At 40.1% G+C, this 27,443-nt stretch overlaps 2 protein-coding genes across 2 annotated transcripts in view; one reads left to right on the top strand and one right to left on the bottom strand.

Annotated features, from left to right (window-relative positions):
* Positions 1–375: 375 nt before the first annotated feature.
* mmp19 (matrix metallopeptidase 19) lies at positions 376–9,975 on the top strand. The gene is made up of 9 exons (XM_020937004.2): positions 376–586; positions 1,869–1,945; positions 2,012–2,142; positions 3,073–3,285; positions 3,751–3,996; positions 4,869–4,985; positions 5,175–5,339; positions 6,095–6,222; positions 7,828–9,975. The coding sequence occupies exons 1-9, from the start codon at positions 491–493 to the stop codon at positions 8,056–8,058; spliced, it is 1,404 nt and encodes a 467-aa protein (XP_020792663.1). The 5' UTR covers positions 376–490; the 3' UTR covers positions 8,059–9,975.
* Positions 9,976–13,491: 3,516 nt separating this feature from the next.
* Positions 13,492–27,443, bottom strand: part of LOC110171276 (transmembrane protein 198-like) — a 54,317-nt gene continuing 40,365 nt past the window's right edge. Inside the window, exons 2-5 of the mRNA XM_020936966.2 lie at positions 19,006–19,306; positions 15,983–16,558; positions 15,373–15,521; positions 13,492–15,222 (exon numbers count right to left, since the gene is read on the bottom strand). Of these exons, the coding sequence (XP_020792625.1) occupies positions 15,073–15,222; positions 15,373–15,521; positions 15,983–16,558; positions 19,006–19,150 (1,020 nt within the window). The 5' untranslated portion in view covers positions 19,151–19,306 and the 3' untranslated portion in view covers positions 13,492–15,072. The remainder of the gene's footprint in view (positions 15,223–15,372; positions 15,522–15,982; positions 16,559–19,005; positions 19,307–27,443) is intronic.

Genomic DNA, 27,443 nt, shown 5'->3' on the forward strand with positions numbered 1-27,443 from the left:
TCCTGAGACTTCTGTTAGTTCTGATTCCTGCTATTCCTGCAAGTACAAGTACAACTACAACTGCTACTACTGAAACCATGCACTACAGGTCAAATCCTCCAGCTCCAGGTTGCCCCAACAGCAATATACGATAGGTTAAATGCAGAGAATGAAGTTTACCTTTGTAATTTACTACTACTGCTACTGCTACTATTATGACTACTACTAGTTGAAAATCCCCCTTCTTTTACCGGTCTCATAAACAGGCCTTTCTAAACAGCTGTATGGTGCAGAGGTTTTGGCCTGTGCTGTTGTGTGTTGTAAGCTCATTCTTCACACATGGGTCATCTCTGAGTCACGACTGCGAGGTTTAAACTGGCCCAGATCTGTGTGAACAAACAGTCTGCAGAGGGAGAGGGAGAGAAGAAGACAGGGGAGTCCCAAAGCAGAAGAAGAGAAAAGAGGAGAGCAAGAGAGAGTGAAGGAGAGACAGAGGAGAGGAACTAAAACCATGGGTTCTTGTGGATTTTTGAGGCTGGTTCTGCTGCTTGGAGTCTCTGGGGCTTTCTCCGCTGTGGTGCCATGGACGGAGTTGGAGGAAGCAAAGGTACATGTGGTTTTAATGTTTATGTGTTAAAGGTGCTCTCTGCATGCTACAAGGTCAGATCTGTGGAAAGGCGTCAAGGCTTTATCTTTCACCATTGATGAAGATAAATTTACTTGGATATTTCCATAAATGGTAAATTGCATTATCATGCAGTAAATGTTAAATGATAAATTGCATTATTATGCAGTAATCAACAGATACATAAAGATAATTCTTTTACATTGCTCATAACAACCATAATCCCCAAAATAAAATAAAAATACATTTAAAATAAATCATTCCGAAAAGGATTGGAGAGAAGTAATGCTTCCCCCACCCCCTTTTACAAATTCCCATTAAAGGAATAATGTGCTTCTGCCAGACTCGTATGTCACATTACTCCAGATACAAAAATGAATCGAGTGCAGTTTACACTCACTGAAAGAATCCATGTTTTTCAAACTATTTTTGAGCAATAAAACACTAATTGAACGAATGCAAATGACAAAGTGAAATGAAAAACAGGGCTGCACAATAGAATGAAAAATACCTCAGCTGCTACTGGTAATATTAGAAGCATTACAAGTTACAACTTGACAAATGTGGAATTCTATCCTGAACAGTCAAAATCTGCACACTTTTACAGCACTGTAAGAGAAAAGAGGAAGGACTGACTGGTCACACAACAATCTTTATTCCTTTCCTCATCAGTATGTTTTTACTTCCTGTATTTTCTTCACAGAGTCACTTTACTGAATATTTTATACAGGGGGATACAACAGAGAAACAATATTATCCCACCAAACTCAGAAGGGATGCACCAATCCAGCTTTTTGGTTATGATACCGATGTTGATACTTTGACTTTAAGAATCTTTAAGAAAATATATTTCATTTAAACACAAACAGCAGACAGTAAAAATGATCCAAATGTGTTTTATAAATGTTATTAGAAATCATTATTTAATGTACCTGCAGAACAGCTGTGAAAAAATACAAGTTTAGTATTATGAGAGGTTTGGGGTCAGTAAATCATCTTATTACTGCAGTATATTTATAAAATAGGATATCGACTGAACCGATATATTCGGCAGATATCCAATCCATGAAAAATTTCAATAACGGCACAGATACCCAGTAACAATATTGTTTTGTGCTCTAAAACTAAGTAACAAAACATGAAAAGTATAATTTCATGCAAATACAAATACTTAAAGCCCAGTCTTTCCATTCAGTAGACCCACTTCAGTTACTTTGTAATTCATAGACATTAAATCTAAATTTATCAGTGTTTTCCTCTCCAGGCTTATCTCAATAAGTTTGGCTACATGGCCGATTCAGCCGACCCCAACAACCTGGAAGACATCATCGAAGCTCTCAAGTAAAACCACACATGCAACACATACTGTGTTATTATCCAAGCCCATTCTAACACTGTTGTGTTTAGGGTGTTTCAGAGGGCGAACGAGCTGCCCCCTACTGGAGAACCGGACGAACAAACTCTGGAGGTGATGAGGAGTCCGCGCTGTGGCATTGAAGACACATTCAACCAGAAACAGCACAAGTACAGGGTCATGGGTGAGTCACACATATCTGCATGTGCAACAATGAATCTGAAATGTTCTCAAATGTAGCTGTAAAGTGACTTTTTCCACACTCAAAGACACAATGTCCTGTCCAAGCACACAACAACAGTAACATTAATCGCTTAAGTGTTGAAAACCTGGTGGAGATGAAAATACTGCAAGCTCCTGTTCCCTTTTCTCTTTGACAGTTATGTGACGAACTTTTCATCTTGGCGGCACGGTGGCTGAGTGGCTAGCACTCATGCCTCACAGCAAGAAGGTTCCGGGTTTGATCCCTGGGTCACCCGGGCCTTTCTGTGTGGAGTTTGCATGTTTCTCCCCGTGTCTGGATGGGTTTCCTCCGGGTGCTCCGGTTTCCCCCATCAACCCAAAACATGCTACAGGTCTCCATGAACAGTTGATAGTCAAGGTCAGTTAAATACAATCAATCAATGAATTTGTCCAGGGACTACAGGTGGAAATTAGCACGGTAAAATGCAAAAAATTGTGTGCTGTCTCAAATAAAATAAAAATAAAATATTTTCTTCAAAACAGCAAATTAGACATGATCTTCAGACCAGCCCATTCACTGAGAGCTGTTTCTTAGTGCAGGAGCTTATGACTGTTGAAAGAACTATATTCCATTATAATAGAGAACTCAATGAACATGCACACAGACATTGGTCAGATACATGATGCTCACAAACTTTGAACAGACTCACAATGAACTACTGGTTTTACAACAATAAGTTAGCACCACCCATTAACATGGCCCACTAGGACCATTCAATGCTGCTTGCAGATTTTATTTGCATTCTTGTTCCAGAACAGATATTGGATATGTCTTTTTAGTTCCTTTCCTCTAGTTCCTTTCTCTAGAAGAAGGAAACAAGAACAGTCCGCCTCACATCACTCTCACTCCCTCTTCTCGCTCCCCCTGTAGGTCGCTGGAGGAAGCGCTCACTGACGTACAGGATCATGTCCTGGACTCCAGACATGCCACAGGCGGAGGTGCGCGCAGCTTTCCGAGCAGCGTTTAAATACTGGAGCGACGTGGCGGCACTGAATTTCAGAGAGGTGGAGTTTGGACGTGCAGACATCAAGATCTCCTTCCACAAGAACGATGCTCTCTGCCCCGTGCCCTTCGACGGACCAGGTCTGTGGACTTGTAATCAAATATGAACTTGAATTAATAATAAATAAATAAAAAATAAAACTTGTTCCAGTATCTCTGAAACTGATGCCAGGACCAGTTAATTTGGCTCATGTCCAATTGGAGGAGCAGTGGGTCTACTCCAAGCTCTTCTCCTCATCAGAGGACTAGACTCATTTCCCACAAAGAAGACCTCAGTTTTATTGGCCAGAAATGCATTATGTGACTTTTCTGAGGAGCTGCTTCTGTGTCTCCATGGAGATGTTCTCGCTTTACCTAGAACTTTCCACATTATGCATACAACTCAAGAATGTTCCAAAGTATGGTTTTAACAGTCTTGTCTTCATGCAGACACTGAGAAGATGTCACCAAGCCTTCTGAAATACCAAGATTGTATTTTCAAACAACTGGATCCTGTTTCTGATATAAAATAATCTTATGAACTTGTCTCCTCTCGCTCTTCTGTAGGTCGTGTCTTAGCTCACGCAGAGGCCCCAGAGTCGGGTGTGGTGCATTTTGATGAAGACGAGCGTTGGACCGAGGGCTCATACTTCGGCACAAACCTTCGTATCGTGGCAGCTCATGAGGTGGGCCACGCTCTGGGTCTGGCTCACTCTCAGTACAGGAGCGCCCTCATGGCCCCCGTGTACGTCGGATACAGGTTCAACTTTAAACTGCACCAAGACGACATCAGAGGCATCCAGGCTCTGTACGGTACGACTGTGTAGATCAGCTCTGTTTTTTGGAATAATGAAAAGAATGACACATTTTATCTGATGGCAACAATCAGACGAGAAAATCACAACCGCAATGTTTCATAGACCAGACATGAGTGATGCCTTTTTAAAAGAGTTTCCATTATAATATTATAGTAATCTATCTTACTACTACTACTACTACTAGTACTACTACTAGTACTACTACTACTACTAATGCTACTATTACTACTATAACTGCTACTACTACTATTACTACTACTACTACCGCTACTATCACTACTACTACTACCGCTACTATCACTACTACTACTACTACTACTATAACTATAACTGCTACTACTACTACAACTGCAGCTACTACTGCTGCTACCACTACTACCACTACTACTACTGCTACTGTTACTGCTACTACTGCTACTATTACTACTATTACTACTATAACTGCTATTACTACTACAACTACAACAACTACTACTGCTACTACTACTATTATTACTGCTGCTGCTGCTACTATTACTACTACTACTGCTACTGATAGTACTACTACTACTATTACTGCTGCTGCTGCTACTACTACTACTACTACTGCTACTATTACTACTACTATTACTACTACTGCTACTGCTACTACTACTACAGTTGCAGTAGAGGTGGTGGTAGTAGTAGTAGTCATAGGAGCAGCATTAGTAGCATTAGTAGTAGTAGTAGTAGTAGTAGTAGTAGTAGTAGCAGTCATAGTCATAGTAGTAGCAGTCATAGTCATAGTAGTAGTAGTAGTAGTAGTAGTAGTAGCAGTAGTAGTAGTAGTAGTTTTATTTCACAACACACAACACTGATGTGATAATAATCAGAGTGTTTGTGTTCCAGGGAAGAGGATCCCCAGTCCACTGTCCAGCCCCACTCCTCCAATGTACTCTGCCCCCACCCCGAGCTCCGGCCGCGTCCCTGACCCCTGCACAGCCAGACTGGACGCCATCATGCTCGGTAACTCACAGCAACAACATTATAACACCAGAGTGAAGACTTCATTACGTTGTTAATACATGTGTTTTGTTTGCATCTGGCACTATGTAACTTTTCAAGAGTCTGCCACCTGCTTATCTACATGGACAAAATGTTGCTTTAGCTGGAATGTCCCACAGTATGGCATTAAACATTTTTTCCTTGTCTCAGGTCCGTGGAGGAAGACCTTTGCGTTCAGTGGAGATTATGTTTGGACCGTCTCTGATTTCGGACACAATGTTCCCATCAGGATTGACCGTCTGTGGAAGGAGCTGCCCGGAAACCTGAACGCCGCTGTGCACTCGCAACGAACCAACAAGACCTACTTCTTTAAAGGTGACGTTCTTTATAGTTAATACTTACTTTACAGTTAGCTAATGAGATGGAGTAGTTTTATTATTGAAACCGACCTCCAAAAACTCCAAAGAAACATCTCCTCACTCCTCTCATCAGACCGAAACACCTCCTCACTCCTCTCATCAGACTGAAACATCTCCTCACTTGTCTCCTCAGGACTAAGCACAAAAACTTGGACTTATTGCAGCTCTTCAAATCACTAAAAACTCACCTGTTCTGACATTTCCCTCATGATTTATAATATTGTTACCTCATCAAAAACATACTGGAGTTGTGGTTTGTTTCATTCATTTTTGAGAAATTCTGCATTATTAATCTGTCTGTCTCCAAAGCTCAAAATGCTCTGTTCCACATTGTGATGTCATGAAGCAGTAGTTTTCAAATTCCTTTAATTTTTTGTTCAGTAGACACCATTCCAGCTCTGAAATCCAAATGATTCTAGTGAAGGTGTATGGAGTTTAAAAACACAGTGGAGCATTTCCTGTATTACCACATGACATCACAAGGTGGAATGGAGTTTTTTTAGTTTGAGAGGGAGATTTGTGTGTTAAACATGTGTGAATGAAACAAAACACACAACTCCAGGTCTGTTTGTGATGAGGAAACATTACAACATAGATACAAAATAACAGTAAAATTGAATAAATGTTTAAGTGCTACAAAAAAAGCTTGCATACCATCAGTAGTACGTGTACCACTGGACTATTTCAATGTGTGTTATTTTTTCATTACAGGTAATACAGTTTGGAGATACACAAACTTCCTGTTGGATTATGGGTACCCCAAACCAGTGAAGAAGATCCCTGCCAACATCGATGCAGCGCTTTACCTCGAGAAGAACAAGAAACTCGTATTTATCAAAGTAAGAAATGTGTCATATTACCAATAGTACTACATATAATATTACGAGAAAACATAAAGTCGTATGTTTTAGTGTTGGTAATAATTACAGAAGTACAGTGATTTAAATATGATACATTTGTGATGAGAGACTGGGAATGACAGAATAAAGAGGTGGGTATTTTGGGGTATCACTCTGAATACTAAGACAAAGTACTACAATAGGCCTGCTACTACTATCCAGTTCAATTTTATGAACTGCTACTGCTATTATTACTACAACTGCTACTACAACTGCTACTACAACAACAACAACAACAACAACTACTACTACTACTACTAGTACTACTACTACTACTACTACTACTACTACTACTACTATACTATTACTACTACTATTACTACAACAACAACTACTACTACTACTATTACTACAACACTAGCACTAGAAATAGAACTGCTACTACTACAACAAGAATTACTACTACTATGACTACAGTTGCTGCTATTACTGCTATTATTACTACAAGTAGAACTGCTACCATTACTACAACTACTGCTACTGCTACTACTACTACAACTGCTACTACTGCTACTACTACTACAACTGCTACTACTGCTGCTATTATTACTACAAGTAGAACTGCTACAACAACAACTACTACTACTACTACTTCAACTGCTACTACTACTGCCATTATTACAACTGCTACTACTACTATTACTATTACTACAAGTAGAAATGCTACTACTACAACGACAACAAAAACAACAACTTCTACTAGTACTGCAATTATTACTACAAGTAGAACTGCAACAACACCAACACCACCACTACTACTACTACTACTACTACTACTACTGGCAGTAGAAGTAGAACTGCTACTACTACAAAAAGAACTACTACTACTACGACTACAGTTGCTACTACTACTGCTATTATTACTACAAGTAGAACTGCTACCATTACTACAACTACTGCTACTGCTACTACTACTACTACAACTGCTACTGCTACTACTACTACAACTGCTGCTATTATTACTTGTTACAACCCAGCTCGTTTGGGAATACAGAATAAACAGAGTTGTGTGCCAGAAAAGGGGTCACGCAGGCTTACACAAAAACGAGTGGTAAAACTTAGGGACACACACTAAACTAAAACACAAGTTCCCCAAATTAAACCACATAAGCCCACAAACAGAATCAAGTGACCAAATCAAAAAAAAAGTACAAAACTAAAACTACACACACACACAAAACAATATGGCACACGGGCCACCAAGGCCAGCAGCCCCGAACAGGTGCTGGCAATCTCCTTAAATAGGGGGAGGTGGCTGCAGGTGAAGTGGGCGTGGACTTGCCCCACCAATCACAGACCAGGGCTCGTGCAGCAGGAATCAAGAGAACTCTGCAGAAATATTAGAACTAAGGCCTGGGGCCGTAACATTACTACAAGTAGAACTGCTAGTACAACTACAACAACTACTACTACTCCAACTGCTACTACTACTGCCATTATTACTACAACTGCAACTACTACTATTACTATTACTACAAATAGAACTGCTACTACTCCTGCAACAACTACTACTACCCTTCAAAGTAATTCAAGTATTTTTCTCAGGGCTCTAATCACTGGCAGTGGGACGAGCTGAAGTACAACGACATGAGCATGTACCCCAAACTTCTGTCCATGCTCATTTCTGGAGTCCCACCCAACCCAGACGCAGCCTTCACGTGGACCAACGGCAAAATCTTCTTCTTCAAGGGCGACTCCTACTGGCGAGTGAACGAAATGCTGCGAGTGGACCGAGGCTATCCGCTCAGCAAAAGAGAGAGGTGGATGCGGTGCTAGACTTTCACCGCATGAGGGCGCTGTAGACTGTTTTATGAAATGGCAATAAGACTACACAAGCCACAAAAGCAGCAGTGACCAAAGGGACTTGCCTGGACATGCGTTTGGTGGACATATTATTAGGGACAACTGAGCTCATGTGTTTTGTTTGTTTTAAATCAAAGTATAAATTAGTAGCTGAGATGTGCGGTCCTGATTCAATCTTGAGAGTACAAAGAGAAAAGCCCTGGGTTAGTTTTGGTTCATAATTGTGCAAAAATAGGGCTGCTGGATGAATCTATGTCAGCTCTATGCTCCCACACTTACTGGGTTGTAGTGTAGCAAATTTTGATGATTCTGACTCATTTTGACTTAGTTAATTGTCAATATCAGTTCTATTTTTACATCAGCCAAGAAGCAATTTGTGAAGAAAAGTTTAAAAATATGTTCACAGTTATATTAAGTAGAGTAGGAGTCTCCAAACTTTTACCTCTGATGAGCTACCTTCAGGAAACAAAAATGCCAGAGAGCTGCTTATTTTAGTTGCCACAAGAAATTGAGAAACAAGAAGAGCTATGGCATGCTTTGGACAGGGTACATAAACCATTATTCATTTATTAGTGCACAATTTAGGTATCAATACAGATACATTTACAAAGGTAATTAATCAGACTTCAGTTATTAAGCGCAGTACATTTAATTCAGAAATCCTTTGGTGAGCTACTTGGAATGGGGTGGAGAGATACAGGTAGATCCCGAGCTACATGGTGAAGATCCCTGAAGTAGAGAGTTCTATTTTAGAGAGCTCTGTATTTGATGACATCACACTAGGGATTTCAACTAAATAAAGGTATTTTATATTAGTATATTAGTTGTCAAATATTGTTACAGAGACGTGTTTACTCAGCTGACGCACACAGGTTTTTGAGGTTATCTTCCTAAAAGTGGAAAAGTCCAACAGTATCCCAGGTGTGTGAGAGTAAAAAAAACCCTTGTCTTGGTGTATTGTCTACTCTAAGGAAGGGAAGGCTGTACGTGAGTGACTGAAACAGGTATAAAAACAAACTAAATTCTAGGAAAAAAAAAAAAAAAGTTAGAATAAATTATTGGAAGACTTGAACCTGAACCTCATTGAACTGCTTTGAAATTTGATCAACACTTTGGGGCATCTACTCCGATTTGTCTTAGGTGTCTGTTTCATTACAACGGCATTTAATTAAAAACCTGCAAACATGACTGTTGGGAAGTACAAATGATAATAATGTTTAGTTTGTTTTGCATAAGGATAAGCTTCAGTTTGAACACGTTTCAGCAGGTCTCGATGGTTAATGAGTGACAAACATTTGCATCTTGCTTTAGAAAAGGTGTACGTCATGTGTCCGGGTGAAGAGAGTGTGGAGTAGATTACAGTCAGTCATTTACTTGAGTTACTTTTTAAAGAATTTGTACTTGTCAGAGTAGTAAAATATTGCACAGTTTAACAGTACTCTTACTTGAGTAAAAGTTTTGGTTATTCTTCTTACTGTGAGTTGGTCTACAAATGACAAAAGCTTTACAGTGACAATATGAAATGATTTGAACATTTGTGTTTCTTGCACCGCTCCTTCAGATTAGATTAGTGTTCCAGCTTTTGAAAATATGAGGTTTTTATGTTCATATGTTTAAGATTTTGTCCTTTAAATCTGTATAACTTCATATTAAAAAGCAGATGTTACTTGACCTTACTTGACTTCCAAATGTTGAGCAAATGTTGATCTATTGTTTTGTTTTGCATTTTGTTTGTGAAATTATCCATTTCTCTTCAGTGACACGTGTCTTTAATTATCGGTGCTAATTCCTTTGGTGAAATGTAATGGAGTGTCTTAAAGGGAAGGTTGCATTGATGTTGATAAAATAATGTTCCACCCAAACAATAAAGATATGATTCACTCTTCCAAACATATGGTAAAGCATTCAGCGAAAAGGCTGCGTTCACACTTGGACTAAAACCAACTAAATCAGGACTACATCAGGACAAACCAGTTGTAAATCAAGATTAACACCAGTTGTAAATCAAAACCAGGATTAAAACAGGACTAAAGCAGGACTACATCAAAACTAAACCAGGATGACACTGCATGACTCAACAAGGACTAAACCAGCACTAACCAAAATGTAACAAGGACTAATTTAAGAGTAAACCAGAACTAAATAAGGACTAAACCACAGAATGTAATTAGGGCTAAACCAGAACTAAACCAGGACTAAACCAGGACTAAACCACGATAAAACTACAGAATGTAACAAGGGCTAAGCCAGGACTAAACCAGAACTAAATGAAGACTACGCCAGGACTAAACCACAAAATGTAATAAGGGTTAATCCAGGACTAAACCAGGATGACACTGCATGACTCAACAAGGACTAAACCAGGACTACACCAGGACTAAACCATAGAATATAACAAGAGCTAAGACAGGACTAAACCAGGACTACACCGGGACTACACCAGGACTACACCAGGACTACACCAGGATGACACTGCATGACTCAACAGGGACTAAACTAAACCAGGACTAAATCAGACTAAACCAGAACTACACCAGAACTAAACCAGGAAGACACTGCATGACCCAACAAAGACTAAACCAGGACTATACCAGAACTAAACCAGGATTACACCAGGACCAAACCACAGAATATAACAAGGGCTAAACCAGGGCTACTAAACCAGGACTATATCAGGACTTAACCAGGATGACACTGCTTGACTCAACAAAGACTAAACCAGCACTAAACCAGGACTAAAGCACAGAACGTAATAAGGGCTAAACCAGGACTAAACTAGGACTACAACAGCACTAAACCAGGACCACACCAGGGCTAAAGCACAGAAAGTAATAAGGGCTGAACCAGAACTAAACCAGACCTAAACCAGGACTAAATCAGGGCTAAACTACAGAATTTAACAAGGGCTAAGCCAGGAGTAAACCAGAACTAAACCAGGACTAAACCAGTACTATATCAGGACTAAACCAGGATGACACTGAATGACTCAACAAAGACTACACCAGCACTAAACCAGGACTAAACCAGGACTAAAGCACAGAACGTAATAAGGGCAAAACCAGGACTAAACCAGAACTACACCAGAACTATGCCAGGACTAAACCACAGAATGTAACATGGGCTAAACCAGGACAAAACTAGGACCACAACAGGACTAAACCAGGACTATGTAAGGACTAAACCAGGACTAAACCCGGATCACACTAGGACTAAAGCACAGAACGTAATAAGGGCTGAACTAGAACTAAACGAGACCTAAACCAGGACTAAACCACAGAATGTAACAAGGGCTAACCCAGGAGTAAACCAGAACTAAACCTGGACTATATTGGGACTAAACCAGACTAAACCAGGACTAAACCAGGATAACACTGCATGACTCAACAGGGACTAAACCAGGACTACAACAGTACTACAACAGTACTAAACCAGGCCTAAAGCAGAACTTAACCAGAACTACACCAGGACTAAACCAGGATTAAGCTGCAGTTCATAAGCAAGGTCAAAACCAGTTGTAAACCAAGACTAAACCAAACCATCTTTCAAAGAGGGAAAAGAATCAGGACTAAACCAGGACTAGACTGCACGTGACTTTGAAGTTTGCATACCACACGTCAGATTCAATTGGTAGCGATGGAAAAGACATTTGCACTCCCCCAGTATTGTGCAAACTAAATTAACCATAGAATTGAATTGCAGAGTGTAAAGGACAGCCGAGATAATCTGACTAGACATCAGCATCCATCACTTTTTCCTATGGCTTCATGTTCTGTGGTTATGATGGAGTAAGCTTGTTAGCGTTTGAGGCTAAACTGATACAGAAATATGCAGTATTGTGACATAACCCCAGGCTCTGTTTGTTGACATTAATATCGCCATGGAAATGAGGAGGAAATCCCACCCATGACCTCATTGCTGTGGGGGACATGAGGTGAAAAATGTAAAAGGTTTGGGACTGGTGTTAAGTCACTTCATTTTTGATCAGAATACAAATGGATCTATGTAAAGAACTTTTCTTCCCCAGAGACATCTATCTATGATGTGAAAAAATCTACCGCTACCTGGATTCACCTACACCTAACATTCTCAATAGTTAAAGATCTCGTGTTGCACTAGTTTCTGATCTATGTTATCATGTTGTTTTCTCATCACAACTCCAACACACCTGGAGTCGTCTTTTGTTTCAGTCCCACATGTTTAGCACGCAAACCCTCCATATTTAGACTGAGTTCTTCTCTCAAACAGGAAACACTCTGTTCCACCTCATGATGTCATGTGGTAATACAGGAAGGAAGTGATCCACTGTGTTTTTAAACTCCATACACCTTCACTAGAATCATTTGGACGATTTCAGTCCTGGAATTGCTCATCTCTGTTGAACAAAAGGTAAAAGCTAGCTGAAAACTTGAAAACTACTGCTTGCTGACATCTCAAGGTGGAATTGCTGAATTCCAAAACTAATTAAACTAACCATTTAAGCAAAGAGACTTGTAATTCGATATATATTGTGATGGTCCATGATATTACTGTGAGACCTTTGACGATATAATAACACAATATTTTGGCTACTGTTACTTCCCGTTTTAACATGGCAAATCTTTTTTGTGGAAATTTTGAACATAGTATTTTTACCACTTAAACCAGACATGTCAAACTCAGGCCCGGGAACCAAATTTGGCCCACGATTATAATTATATTTGGCCCGGGAGATCAAATATATCAAATATGTATTAGAGCTGCCCACCAGCTACAGATAGACTATAGAGACATTATTTATTTAAAATGTTATTATTTTATATGATGCTTGTTGTTGATTTAATGTTTAAGCAAAACTTTTATTAAACATTTATTTTAATAAGAAAAGGCTTAACATTACATATCTCGAAAGAAGAGAAAACATGCAGGTGTTGTTGAAAATTTTCAATAAATATTTAGTTTGGCCCACGAATTAGTCCCAGTTTTTAATTTTGAATCTTTTGTCTGAAGTTTGACACTCCTGATTTAAACACTTAAAATTACAGTGTAGTCCAATTCTTCAATGTTAATGTAAGACATGGGTTACTAAAAAAATATTGAATATGAGGTTTGCCATAATGACCACGTTCTTTCTATTTGGAAGATAGGCCCATTAATACTCCAGAAGTGTGAGTTTGATGTAATTTTTAGTAAAATAAATAAATAAATAAATATTGTGAAATAGGGTCAACTATAATTGCAGGCTTGTAGAATTTGACATTTAGTATTAATTCACTCACTATGACATCCCTATTCACTTCCTGATGTGCAAAATGAAATGAAGGACCATTGTGAGATAGGGTCAATTTCTTAGATGGCGTTTTAGTTTGCATTCACTTCAGTTTTCCAAAATCCAAGTCCACTCTGAAATATTTGTATCAAACACTTTTTATTTTTAGAAATTTCTATCCACATATGTACAAAGTTGGGCAACAAGTGCACTGCTCCTGTAAATTAAAAATATCAGAAACAAAATTAAACAGTAAATCTACAAAAAAAACATGCTCCGTCACTACCTTGTATTTGCTCGTTACATAAATTAAATTAAAATATATTTAGAACACACACGCTACTGCAATTGGTACTAGCTAACTCTTCATTTTTGTTACTATTTTTGCATTTTTAAGAACAAATCTATGCCTAAACGTAACTCACATGCAAAATTCACACATGTATTTGAATGACAAGCACACAGTTAAACCAATAAGACTTAGAAAAGCATCAAACAAAGAGATTTTCAAGACAAACTCAATATCACCAACAAAAACACTAAACTAAAGGTGCACTACGGAACTTTTCTACTGGGGGGTATGCAGTCTGCTCGTCTCCATGGAGATGTTAATGCTTTCAAGGTATTTCTTTAACAATAAAAACAGATGTAATTAAATAAATGCAAGATGAATCGATATAGTGGGACATACTGGGCTACGGTATCCATGGAGACGAGTAGAAGGTGGACCTGAAAAGTTACATAGTTCACCTTTAAGGCTCAGCTGTTATGTATTGAATGAATACATATTAACAAGAAATGGAGGACCTTGTTATTTTAAGGTTGTGGTTTAACTATGAAGCGACTCAAGAGGCTCGACCTGGATATTTTAATGATGCACTACGGAACTTTCTGGTGTTTTTTAATGCACCTTTAAAGTTAAAAAGTATATCGCCTTTTTGCTGAGAGCATTTTAACCTATTTATACAACACTGTACTTCAATACTTTTACTACTACTTTGCTTTTAAGTAGTGTTTTATGTGATACTTTTACTTAATAGTTTTGCCCCTGTATTTGTACTTTTACTTGCATAACAAAAACTAACTGTCGCCATCTTGTGCTTTACTGCAAAATGTAAAGGGAACTTAGTATAAAAAAAGCAACCAAAACTTCTTCCACAGAATAACCCAACGTAGTGGTTTAAAAAATTGCAGCAATTACAATTTTTCAGAGCATGGTCCTCTTCAACTCAAGTTTGCTCCCATACTTACTCAATGGAGATTTAAAAAAAAAAAAAATGTTCTTCTTTGAGCTTCTATAAGTAACATATTATTGAACAGAAATAGTTGTGCGTTGTGGAGCTGAGATCACTAGGGGCAGTGTATTTCAGTCTCATAGTTTTGAATCATCATCAAAACATCCTTGTATCAGTGGTTATTTGACCTTTCTTAACACAAAATAGTCCAGTCATTCTGCAGTCATCTTCCATTGAAAAAAGCAAAAACTTCTGAATTACTACTCTTAAATTTAAATGGATGGAAAGTTAAACTCAGGAGAATATCTGGTCTGTGTTTGGAGGTGCAGTTCACACTCTGACCACCAGGGGAGTGGTTGTGAGGAGGGTGGTGAAGCAGGTGTTGCAGTCCACCTCGATCATGGTGCAGCTGCAGTTCTTACATTCACCACAGGGGTCGTAGCGGTGAAAGGGCAGCAGAGTCGTTGTCGTAGTCCAGGTCGATCATGGTTTGGTTGGAGGTGCAGTTCACACTCTGACCACAGGGGTTGTAGCTGTGAGGGGGGCAGTAGAGCCAGTGTCGTAGTCCAGGTCGATCATGGTGTGGTTGGAGGTGCCCATGCTGCTCAGAGACGTCCCAGTGCCCATTTGCCTGTCCCTCAGACTCTGCAGGTAACTCTGGAGAAACAAAATAGGAAACAGCTTCAATATTACAGTCATAAAATCTCTAACAGACTTTAAGGATATGTATCTATAGTGGTGACTACAGCAGGACAAAAAACCTCTGCTCTTTTTGTGGGTTTGGACAGTCCCTGTGTTTGTACTGACCGGAGCGAGGAGGTCCCCTGCGTAGCGTTTGACAGGTGTAGCTTTGCGGCGGTAGGTGCCCTCCTGTGCTGCCCCCTGCTGGTGCTTTTTAGCATCTTTCTCTCGGATCCTCATGAGCTGCACACGCTTCTGTCTGCGGCTCAGCACCACTGTGGAGACAGAGAGGAACATTTGAATCACATTTAAAAGGTGCACTGTGTAACTTTTCTGATGATTATAAGACCTATCTAGCGTTTATTTAATTATAGGAGTTTTTATTGACCAAAGATACCCTGAAAAAACATGCATTCTTAAAGGGAATGGGACAACTGGTGTCAAAAGATGATGATCTTGTGATATTTTTTTTCATGTGTATATATGTGGACAAAGGGGGTTAAGAGGTAGTGAGCTACACCTTTTGAGAAGCTGTAGTTCAAAAAGGAGAACAACAATCACAACAAAAACATTAAATAATGGACACAAGTAGGTGGCAAACTAGAAAAGTTAGGCAGTGTACCATATATTCAAATGTTATATCTATGAGATATAATGTATAATATAGAAATATGAAAAACTTGCTTTTGTTTAATGGAATGTTCTTTCATTCCTTGTGTTAAGTGCATTCCCTGACCTTCAGTGTGAGAGAAGCTGTCGTCCGTGAGCTTCCACTGCACCAGGACCCCGATGAGGCTGAGGGTGGGCCACATGCCCAGGATCACCCAGCTGTACCAGCAGAGCGGGGTGCGGGGAGACAGACGCAGACACTCATACACATATGTGCCCAGAACCAACATTTCCACAAAGTAATCTGCACAGATCGTCATGATGGCCGCTCCAAACACTGCCGTGGACAACATGGTGAACGCCTTCTGCCACTGGAGAGTGAGCACCGCGAACAACATCCCCGAGCCCAACAGCGCCCCCAGAGGCACCCAGACGGTAGTGGGGGTGTAGAACTGCTCTGTGACCAGCAAGCCGGCGAGGGCGAGAAGAAGCCCGAGCAGGAGGCCGGTCATGAACAAGCCCACGCTCCTCACCATCATAGTGACGAGGCCACAGAGCAGCCCGATGCCCAGGCCGATGCCCGCACTGGCCTCCACACTCAGCTGAGTGTCCAGGACATGCTCCTTATGGCACAAGAGGAAGATGATGACTGACCCGAAGATCAGGCCTGACAGGAACATGACGGCCTTGAAACACCGGTACCCTGCACAGAGAGAGAGGAGAGGTGAGGGAGAGGGAGACTACTATAGACAACTCACACAGTTCCCAGAAAATTGCAGGGCACAAAATGTCAGAACACAGAACAGTGACCCTCATTCACACGTGCTATTTTCTTCCACTCCAAGTTGCAGAGGCAGCAGTCTGAGCAAGGAGGCCCAGACTTCCCTTTCCACACACACTTCCTTCAGCTCTTCTGGGGGGGATCCCAAGGCGTTCCCAGGCCAGCTGAGACATACAGTCCCTCCAGCGTGTCCTGGGTCTTCCCCAGAGCCTCAACTTGTGATATTATAATTTTGCATATACACTACCGGTCAAATGTTTTAGAACACCCTAATTTTTCCAGTTATTTAATGCAATTCAAGTTGTGCAAGTCCAATGAAGAGCTTGAAATGGTGCAAAGGTAAGAACTGAACAGACAGAGGGTAGAAAAACATAAAAGATACAAAACACAAGTTCAAGCTCTGCCAAAACTACCTCAGGAAAAAAGAACAAGATGCTAAACTTGAAAACATGGAGTGTCCAGCAGCATAGTGTCCAGACTTAAACCCCATCGATCTGGTTTTGGGATGAACTGGACAGAAGAATGAAGCAACCTACAAGTGCCGCACATTTATGGGAACTTCTGCAACAGACTTGGGAAGAACTTTCTGAAGAAGAGCCACAAGTGCGTTCAGCTGTTACATCTGCCAAAGGTGGACACTTTCATGAATCAGAAGTTTAGAATACGTTTTGGTCAACAGGAAACTGGAAAAAGTGTGATGTTTTAAAACTTTTGACCGGTTGTGTATATCACCAGTTGCAAAAAGGCATCAAATCAGTTACAAAACATCTTAAATTTCAACCTGAACTGAATGCAGCTGTGTTAGATGCATCAGTGAATTGTTGCTGATTCTATTTATCTAATTCCCTTTGCAATCACATGTGAGCCTACATCCAATCAGCACCAAGTATGAATTCTGTAGATTTTTATTCAAATTGACTTTACATGTTTTGCTTAAGAGCAGCACTACAGTCCAGCACGTCCGCAGGAAGAGAAAATAAGATGACACTAGAGAAGCTGAGGCTGTTCTGACGGCAACAGTTAAACTTTAAAACTCATGAGTCACATGTTTGTGTTTGACCAATCACACGTCAGTAAACTGTGAGCTCATTCTCCTGAACAGCTCCAGATGTCTTCAGTCTCTGTGCTGTAAGTTAAACTAAACTCCAGTGAAGTTTACACCTCCTCTGTCTCCATGTGTGATTATGTCATCGTGAACAAGTCATAAGGTCAGACCTGCAACATTCATCACTATTTCAACTGTCACTATTACAAAGGCACCAATTATTTAGATAATGTACTGTCCACAGCACAGAATTAAATCTCCTGTGTCTCATGTAGTGTCAAAGGTGCATTCTAACTTTTCAGAAGTAGGATCTCCCACCTGGTTGTTTCCATGGAGATGTTATTGCTTTGCCTACAATTTAAAAAGTTGTATTTTAATAAATACAAGGTGGATCTATATCTATCTCCATAGAGACAAGGAAGTGATGCCAGGCCAAGTTAAAGGTCAGATTTGTGGAAAGGCGACCACACTTAAGAATGATGTTCAAGGCCTTTTTGAGCAATAAAAACACTTGTAAATGAATAAATAAAATTGACTGAAAATATAATGGCATTCTATGGAATATTCCAGGCAAAGCAATAAAATATCTACATAACCAAGCAGGTAGCAGACCCTCCACTAGAAAAGTGGCATTTAAAATAAACCAAAATGGGCGACTATAATTTTACTAGGCCTAAAAGGCTGAGGACTTTGCACATCAATTACTTGAGACGGGTGCGTTGGAGGAGAGGGAGCAGTCCAAGAGAATAATCCTGCTCGATGAAGGCCTAGTGCAGAAACGTTGCACAGTTTGTCCTAATAAATCTCATAATTTGCAAGTAAGACGGTGTGAGGGATTTTTCTCTATGAATTTGAATAGGCCTGTCATGATAATTACTCTATTAACTTTTTATTAACTATTAACTCTATAACTATTAACTATTAACTTCTAATTAACAATAAGTTTGGGGGTCAATATTAATTGTGGTACATTTTCTTTGTACTAGTGAGGAACTTTTTTTTTTTTTTTTTTACATGTCTGGAGATATGAGCTGTTGAGGATGAATAAATCACTTCTATGACTAAGTGTTTTATGTATTGCCGCTCATGTCCATTAACAGTGCTGTACAGAATTGATTTTGTGTTCAGTGGCATAATGGCATTCAGAAAGTCTATGGGGAAATGAATGAGAAATTTACTTCCAGAAGCGGGGGATAGACAGTCACTGTTGTGCTCCATTTGATAACGTGAGAGGCCTAAATTTGACAGATTTTTTCCATATTCCGTCATCACATGAATACGTAATGAAGCCAAGGCCTGTGTCTGACACTCCATGGGTCCTCACCAAAGAAGCAGTAGATGATCCCAAACAGGCAGCACATGGAGCAGATGACGGCCGGGATGACGTCATACTTCCTCTCGATTTCCAGGCTGCAGTCCACCACCGCGGGCGGCCCCAGACCCTCGGAGCCGGAGCCCGTGTCGGACATTGTGCCAGGTGAGGGGAAGGGGCTAAAGAGGAGGGAGAGAGAGAGAGTGGGGCAGAAGGGAGAGAGGGCTGAGGGGGGGAAGAGGGGTGGGGTAGAAAAGCAGGAGGAGGGCAGGGAGCACGGGCGTTATCTCAGGTCCATTTGGGCGACGGACGACTGAAAGAAAAGACAAAGAGGAACCATCAAGTCAGTCTCCTTAAAAACCTTTCCCAAGTTTAAAGCAACTGCTACTAAACTGTGTGTATGCTCTTTAATATCATTGTGTACAGTTAGTACTTTTTTGGCGATTTTAGGGCAATGTCAAGTACTAGGTGACATCACGCATGACTGTTCTGATAACAACCAGGGGTTTCTGATTACTAGAACTGGGCTACAGGGGCACAGTTTGAAGTGTGGATACCCATTAGGCCAATCACAGGATCCCAACCAATTCCTTATCCTCCCAGACCCCGCCTCTCCAGGTATTGGCCAGTTCAGCAGCTCTATATGAAATAAAGTTGTGTGCAGTGTTTAGGTGTTAAGTCCCACTTTAAGGCACATTTCATGCTTTTCTTTACATACATAGATAATAAGAATGCTTGATTTTTTTTAAAAACTAGAAAAACACTTAGGCCCCATCCACACTAGTACGTATTCGAGTTGTTTTCCTCCAGCTCCCACGAATTCAGCTGAGTACGGATCTGATCCGGCACTGTGTGAGCGCCTGAAAACGCTGATACGCTGACGTAGGAGCTCTAGTTGCTGTCCTTATTAGACCACGTCACTGTGACTTGCGCCTTTGCTGGGTTCGTGACATCGGTCATGTAATGCTATTGCAGAAAACAGTTTAAACAAACCATAGACAAATGGGAAACAGCAGAGCTAGAACTACTTGCTAGTAGAAAAGACCATTTTCACGCTTGACATCTTCCTCGGCTCGAAATCAGCTGCAGCAACTTCAGACACGGTGCTCCACTTCCTTGTTTTTACCACTCACGTGACGTTGTGACAACATGACGCCAGCCTAGTCATTTGACTAGCACTTCAGGCGGTTTCGCATTACTGTGTGGACAGGGAAGGCTTTGATTGCGGACACAGAAACAACGTGTCTGGATGCAAATCGTTTCCAATAAGGTGATATGGTGATATTGTGATACAGCGATGCGGTGATACAGTGATTCGTTTCAGTGTAAACATAACCTTACACAGGTAATTTCAATGCCATACTGTGGAACATTCCAGACAAAGCAATAAAATCTCCATCAGAACGTGGCGGACGCTTCACCAGAAGTTACATACCACAGTTTTAAAGTCTCATCTCTTTAGGCTTTCAACTGCTTTTTGGAAACCTTGACATTGATATCCCATAAGTTTACAAGTTTCAACAGTAATAGTATACAGTATATATAAGTAGCAAAACCAGATGATCATTGCCTGGATTATCACCTAATGACATCACAAATTAGAAGGATTAGATACAAACATAACTCAAACATACATGAATGAAACAAAACTCCAGGTATATTTTATGACAAAGAAACCATTGTGACAGCTAAATGCCACAGAGAATATAGGTCATTTAAAAAGTGAAGAGTCATCATTTTGAGACTGAACACTGAGGATTAACCCAAAAGTTGTGTCCATATGTCACTTATATTAATCTGAGGCCCAGTTTGACTACAGCTGTCACAGACTCAGGGAGGGCCCAGTATTATGTTCTGCTCTGCTCCAGATGGGCTTTGTCTGGTGTCAAGAGAGCTCACTACTTTATTCATTATTCATGCATTAAGGGTGCGTTCACAGGGCACAATCACCACATCAAAACTGGGACTAGACCAGGACAAGACCAGCACTGAAGCAAGACCAGACCAGAACTAGGTCACGACTAGATCGCCAAGACTAGACCAGGACTAGACCAGGATTAGACCACGACTAGACCAGGACTAGACCAAGATTGAACCAAAACTAGACCAAGACTAGACCAAGATTAGATCAGGACTGAACCAAGATTAGATCAGGACTGAACCAAGACTAGATCAGGACTGAACCAAGACTAGATCAGGACTGAACCAAGACTAGACCAGGACTAGACTGGGACGAGACCGGGACTGAACCAAGATTAAGACTAGAAAAGCACTCAGAGAGCGCAGACCTCCTCCAAGGACTACCCCCATTTTTTATATAAATTGCGATAAAATCAGTCTTCTGGATCAGATCTGGATCAGCCTTTGGAATATGAAAGAGGATCCCATTGTCCATCCCTGAGTCAAATTTCATGGGGTTTGGTCAATAATTAACTGAGATATTGAGAAACAAAATTTTTGGCCCCATTTACTACAATGTTAACTAAAATTTCAAAGTGATCCAGAATCCAGGATTTCTTCCGGATCACCCCCAAAATGAAATCAGTTCTTCCTTTTCACATTTCCAACAAATCCTGAAAATTTCATCAAAATCGGTCCATAACTTTTTGAGTTATGTTGCTAAAAGACAAACAAACAAACAAACAAACGCTGGCAAAAACATAACCTCCTTGGCAGAGGTAACTAGGACTAAACCAAATCTACATTAGTACTAAAACAGGGCCAAACCAACACAAGTGAAGCACCAAAAAAATGAAACGTAGAGAGTCAACAAAATTAACTTGAACATGTCAAAAATATGTGTATTTATTTAAGAAGTAAAAGTATCCAGTTATAAAAGACCACAGATGGAAAGCTGGGCAGGGGCCTGTCTAACCTAAATAACTTGAACCTGGTGATTCTTTGTTAGGGATTGGGTGCACAGCACACATTTGTCACATTCATCTTATGGCTTAAAGTCCTTTCAACTGACAACAATAAAGTCCTTTGGGATGTAATAAAACCAGAAGCTTTTGAAGTTATTGTGAAAAGTTTATCTGTGATGAAATAAAAACGATAACCAGCTTGTTTAGCCCACCCCTTTGCCCCCTCTCTGCCCTCTGCCCCAAATCTGAAGTTTTGGTTTAATCACTAGTAATTACAGAGCCGTGGCCAAATACGGGGTAGGTGAAAACAGAAATTTTGTGAGCCATCACATTACAACCCTGAGTGAAATAATCAGGGAACATTATAATAACATTGTTTAAAAGCACATAAAAGGTTAAGTTTACACAAGTCCCTTTTAATAAACCATTTGTTTATTAAGAATTAAGACTTTATTCATGCTTTATTAAGGCTAGTTATTATAAAGTGTGGTGTCACGAGAACTAGGGCTATAGTCCCTTAGTTAAATGGTCAATGACATCTTGGTTGACCAAAAATAGTATTAGTTGACTATCTTATTTAAATTTGTGATTTAAATTTGATTTATTTGTACAAAAGCAAAGAGGAAAGGTTGTGGAGTGAGCTAGCTGAACATCTGGGAGTGAATCATTACAATACTATGCAAATACACAGTTTCTTAGTACTTTTCTGTTTTTAGTTATTTTTGCATGGCCTCCGTCTGCAGTTGTAGTCTTGTTAGTCTTGCGAGTGCACTTTGGGTCATATACATGGAGATACATAATAGTTTTGAGAGCTTTTGTTTGTCATTTTTAGTCAGCTAATGGATCAGCAGGACATGTCTTTAGTGGACCAAGAATTTCTTGTGTTAATAGAGTGTAATGCACCCTGACGTGAAGCCATTCTATGAAACAGTACAGGGATACAGGCTGTTGTGATGTGAAACCCACACACAAACCCACATGTAGCTGTCCTCTCATTGTTGTCTTCTGTCCCTGTATCTAAAGGCTTTATTCTGCTCTGGTCCTGGGCCCATGGGTGGGTCTCTCTGAACGCTCTGGCAGGACTCCCTCATGACCTCATCACACGCTCAGATCATGTTACACTCAAACTTACAACATTTTCCTATACTTATGACCAAATGCATTAAAGAAGAGACATATTGTGCTTTAGTCTGATATAAAGTTATAATCTATAGTCTATGACACCTGTGGATCATTATGCTATCATTTGGATATTTTATAATCACTGCCAAATTCTCTACTACTACTATTGCTATCACAGATTAAGAAAAACAAAACTAGAACAAAGTAAGTAGAGAGCAGGAGAAGAAGAAGATTACTCAAACATGCAAGAATCACTCTAAATACAACTTCAAGAGTGTAAATAAAAACTATTCAAGGCTCTAAAAAGTTCTTTACCATATGCATAATAGGTCTGCTTTAAAATTCTGTCCTGCTTGAAAATGAGACTCTATAACTAAATCTTGTAGAAAGTGATAAAGAACTCAATTAAAGGTAATTACCCTAGAGTGTAGACCTGAACCTGCAGAACTCTATGTTATAAAAGCTCATTTAAAAGTGGCAGGCGCACTATGTAACTTTTCTAATCACCTCCTGTCACTGGAATGTTCGCAAGTATGGCTTTAAACATGTCTATAGTATTTCTATTCCGGGTGTTTTTATTGCCCATGAAAAACTTTAATAACATGCATTTTTCTTCTTTTGTGAGAGGGGTCACCTCTCCACAGACCTGCCCTGTGAGTGTGACGAGGCTTTGTGACACAACCTGCGTGTCACCATAGAGATAGGTAACAATGCTATACTTTGGAACATTCCAGCCAAAGTAATAACATTTACATGGAGACAAGCACATGGCAGACCCTTCACTGAAAGTTACACAGTTAAGTCTATTTTGAGAATAAAAAATAAAAAAAATAAATATATATATATATATATGTATATATAGAGCATCTTAAATATAAACTAGAAAAGCACTCAGAGAGCGCAGACCTCCGCCAAGGACTACCCCCATTTTTTATATAAATGCGATAAAATCAGTCTTCTGGATCAGATCCGGATCAGCCTTTGGAATATGAAAGAGGATCCCATTGTCCATCCCTGAGTCAAATTTCATGGGGTTTGGTCAATAATAAACCGAGATATTGAGAAACAAAATTTTTGGCCCCATTTACCACAATGTTAACTAAAATTTCAAAGTGATCCAGAATCCAGGATTTCTTCCGGATCACCCCCAAAATGAAATCAGTTCTTCCTTTACACATTTCCAACAAATCCTGAAAATTTCATCAAAATCGGTCCATAACTTTTTGAGTTATGTTGCTAACAGACAGACAAACAAACAAACAAACAGACAAACCCCGGCAAAAACATAACCTCCTTGGCGGAGGTAATGACACTGTTTGACACAGATCTTAGGTTAATTAAAAGAAAATGTATAATATAATATCTTCTTATGTTTTGTATTTGAAGATGAAGTAATTTCCCATGTGGATCAATAAAGTTAGTCCAAGTCTAATTTCCTAACAAAAATACAGGTCCTTAAGTGCTTTGTGGGTAATGCTGGACATATCTTGAGCCATTGAAGGAGGAGCAGAAGAGACACGTGCTTCTTCTGTCCCTCCTTTTCCACTGACTTCACCTGGAAACAATGAGCTGGGAAAGTTCCTGTTCGTCCAGAGGAGCCCAATCCTCTTTATGTTTATACCAGGAGTCACATGACCACACAGGTGCAGATCAGGCCAAACTCAAATGTGTGGATACACACACTGGGAACAAGTTATCTCATTAGTCACCTGTTATTTAGAACAAATTCAAACTTCCCTCACCTCAGATTACCAGCATTTAGTGTAGTGTATTTTTCACCCTCTGTTTTGTTTTCGTATGGGCTGACTCTGCGTTTTTCCGATTGGCTAGTTTTGCCATCATGGTCAAGCTAACAACAACCAGCATGCTAAGAGAGCATACTTATTTTGATCTCAAGATCTACTAAGTACTGGGGCATGAAACATTTTGCTCAGGTACACAGAAAAATAATCAGGTATCGACTAGAGATGGGCATTCGATTAAATTTTCTTAATCGATCGTCGGAAGAATTAACGATCGATTATCGATTAATCATTAACGTTTTTATATTAAAATGACCATCATTATTATTACTATCTGCACTACTAATCTGCATAAATGAATTCAACTTTACGACATATAAACAGTAACCACTCTAGAGCCACATCAATCTGTTTTAGATTATAATGTGTTTAATTCAGTTTTGCGCAACTCTCACAGAAACGAAACTTAAAACCGCATCACTAATTTGCATCAACTCAGCGAAGATAAAACTACAGCTCTTGTGTCGCTGATGCGGTCAATTTCTGTTGGATTAAAAGACATGGCTCAGTGGAATACAGGTTAGTGTGACCATATTTGCGTTTGTCAAAACCAGGACACTGTACGGGGGGTGGGGACTGGTCATCGACATTGCGCGACTCTCACCTGGCAAAGCTTTTTCCCACTGGACACCGAAACATGTTCCTGCTTTGTACACTGTGCACATGGACTCCCACTTGTCCCGAACACAACGGAAAGCGTGGAATTTTTGTACAAATCATCGTTAAATACGCATTTGTGCTTTGGTACGCTGCAGACTGACCGAATGTTTGTGTCTGCTCGCTCCTTCTGAGTGCAGAGAGCTACATGTACGGACCCCTGTTTGGTCACGCTACGCACAGCAACCTACATTCGGTTTGTCGATTAAAATGAACGTAATCGATGAAATTCTTAATGATCAATTATCGATTAATCGATTAATCATGCCTATCCCTAGTATCGACTCTTTAAGAGCTCCTAGACCTACTGGATTCAATGTAGATTTGATGCACATTGTCCAAACAAATGACACACAAGTTTTCAAAGTTTGATGCTCACCAGGGAATACTGTTGTTGTGTCCTTGGGCGAGACACTTTGCGAGTAACTTCTTTAATATTTAAAGCTGTTAAAAGAGTGTAATGCACCTACACCTCTGCTTCGTTTTACAGGACACTCTGGTGTCCAATGTCCCTCTAATGATTCCTCTCCCTCTCTCCACAAGCTGCACAACTTACCACACAAAATATAAACAAATATATGCGGAAAACCACAAAGGCTGTCCATCTGACAGAATAATGTACACTGTTTATGAGTTTAGAACTCATGTTATGATCCCGGTTAAGTTTACAACGTTACTGAAGACGTTACGCTGCTCCACAGAATGACAACTTTAAACTTGTAAATTTCCATGGAGACAAGCAGGTGACACCTGAGCAAGTCACAGGTCAGATCTGTGGAGAGTCAAACCCACTCACAGTAAGACTGCATGTTTTCTCATGTCTCTCTTCTCTGTGGGAAACTAGAGTGAATGTAGTTCCAGGACAAAGAGAGGGGCCCGAGCAGTGCCCTGTAGTGACACGAGGAGGAGACCAAAGATGGCAGTGGGACAGCAGTGAGCTCCATGGAGACCAGCAGAGGAAAGCAAGAGAGAGAGAGAGAGGATATGTTCAAAGTACAGCAGAAAATATGAACTGGCCCCAAACACCAACTGTTCATAGAGTTTGAGCTACAAGTCATAGGGTTTCAAATGTTGATTTAAAGGCTCTGTACTGGATTTTTACTGTTACCATTTAGCAGTGATTCAGTTATTCCTCATTTACCTTATGCATTCTGAACATGAATTATTCAGCTTGAGTTTTAAAGAGCTTTTCACACACTCTCAGACCCGTACAAAGTTTTGCTATGACGGCAAAGCCAACAACAACTAGCATGCTAACCTGCACTTCCCGATTATCAGACAATAAAACGCTTTATAATCAGATGCAGACAGCAGAGTGGACTTACTTAGACCTCGAGAGCTGCTATACAAAATATCTGTACTGGGGCAAGACTTATTTTTCATTTTGCTCAAATACAAGGAAAGAAAATTATGTATGAGTCCTTGTAGCTCCTAATGTAAACAAATCCTTGACTTCTGCTCAGCTACTTTAAATTGTTAATTCAACTTTTTAATGTAATCAGAATCTAATAACAAATCGATTCATTTATAAGGGCAATAAAATGTCTACTATTAGAGCTACTTTTCAACAAATGTCACATCTGAGTTAAAGGCCTGTGATCTTTTGAACATTATCCAAAAATATAAAAATTGCTAAATATGTAAAACAGAATTGCTAAGAACACTGACAAACACTATCTATATCTTTTGTCCACGCTCAAAAACATGATTTCAATCCTTCCTCTTGTCCACTTACCTCTTCACTTACTGTTATCTTAAACTGTGTTGGTTTAACATAGCTCCCCGCTCTGCCCTTTGGCTTTAGGCCGTTCGAACCAGAGCCTCCCCTGAACAAACAGGGGGGTGTGACTGCCCAGCTGCTCCGACCAGGGGAGTGTCAGGCTCGGGTTCCCCACATGCCTCACCCCGCGCCCGGGCATGTGTGGTCCCGGCCTGGCCTCTGCTCCTGGATGTGACGGCTCAGGGCAGCTGAACAGACTGTGGTTTGGCTCAGCGGCGTTGTTCA

The sequence above is a fragment of the Boleophthalmus pectinirostris genome, unplaced genomic scaffold (genome assembly GCF_026225935.1).
Source record: "Boleophthalmus pectinirostris isolate CB_2022bp ecotype Guang Dong unplaced genomic scaffold, ASM2622593v1 HiC_scaffold_3, whole genome shotgun sequence".
NCBI lineage: Eukaryota > Metazoa > Chordata > Actinopteri > Gobiiformes > Gobiidae > Boleophthalmus > Boleophthalmus pectinirostris.

Excerpts from the sequence above, each read along its gene's own strand:
- mmp19 (XM_020937004.2), top strand. The coding sequence starts at position 491 with ATGGGTTCTTGTGGATTTTTGAGGCTGGTTCTGCTGCTTGGAGTCTCT. Across the intron at positions 3,997-4,868 it reads AGGCATCCAGGCTCTGTACG|GGAAGAGGATCCCCAGTCCA; the intron begins GTACGACTGTGT and ends TTTGTGTTCCAG. Across the intron at positions 5,340-6,094 it reads CAAGACCTACTTCTTTAAAG|GTAATACAGTTTGGAGATAC; the intron begins GTGACGTTCTTT and ends TTTTCATTACAG.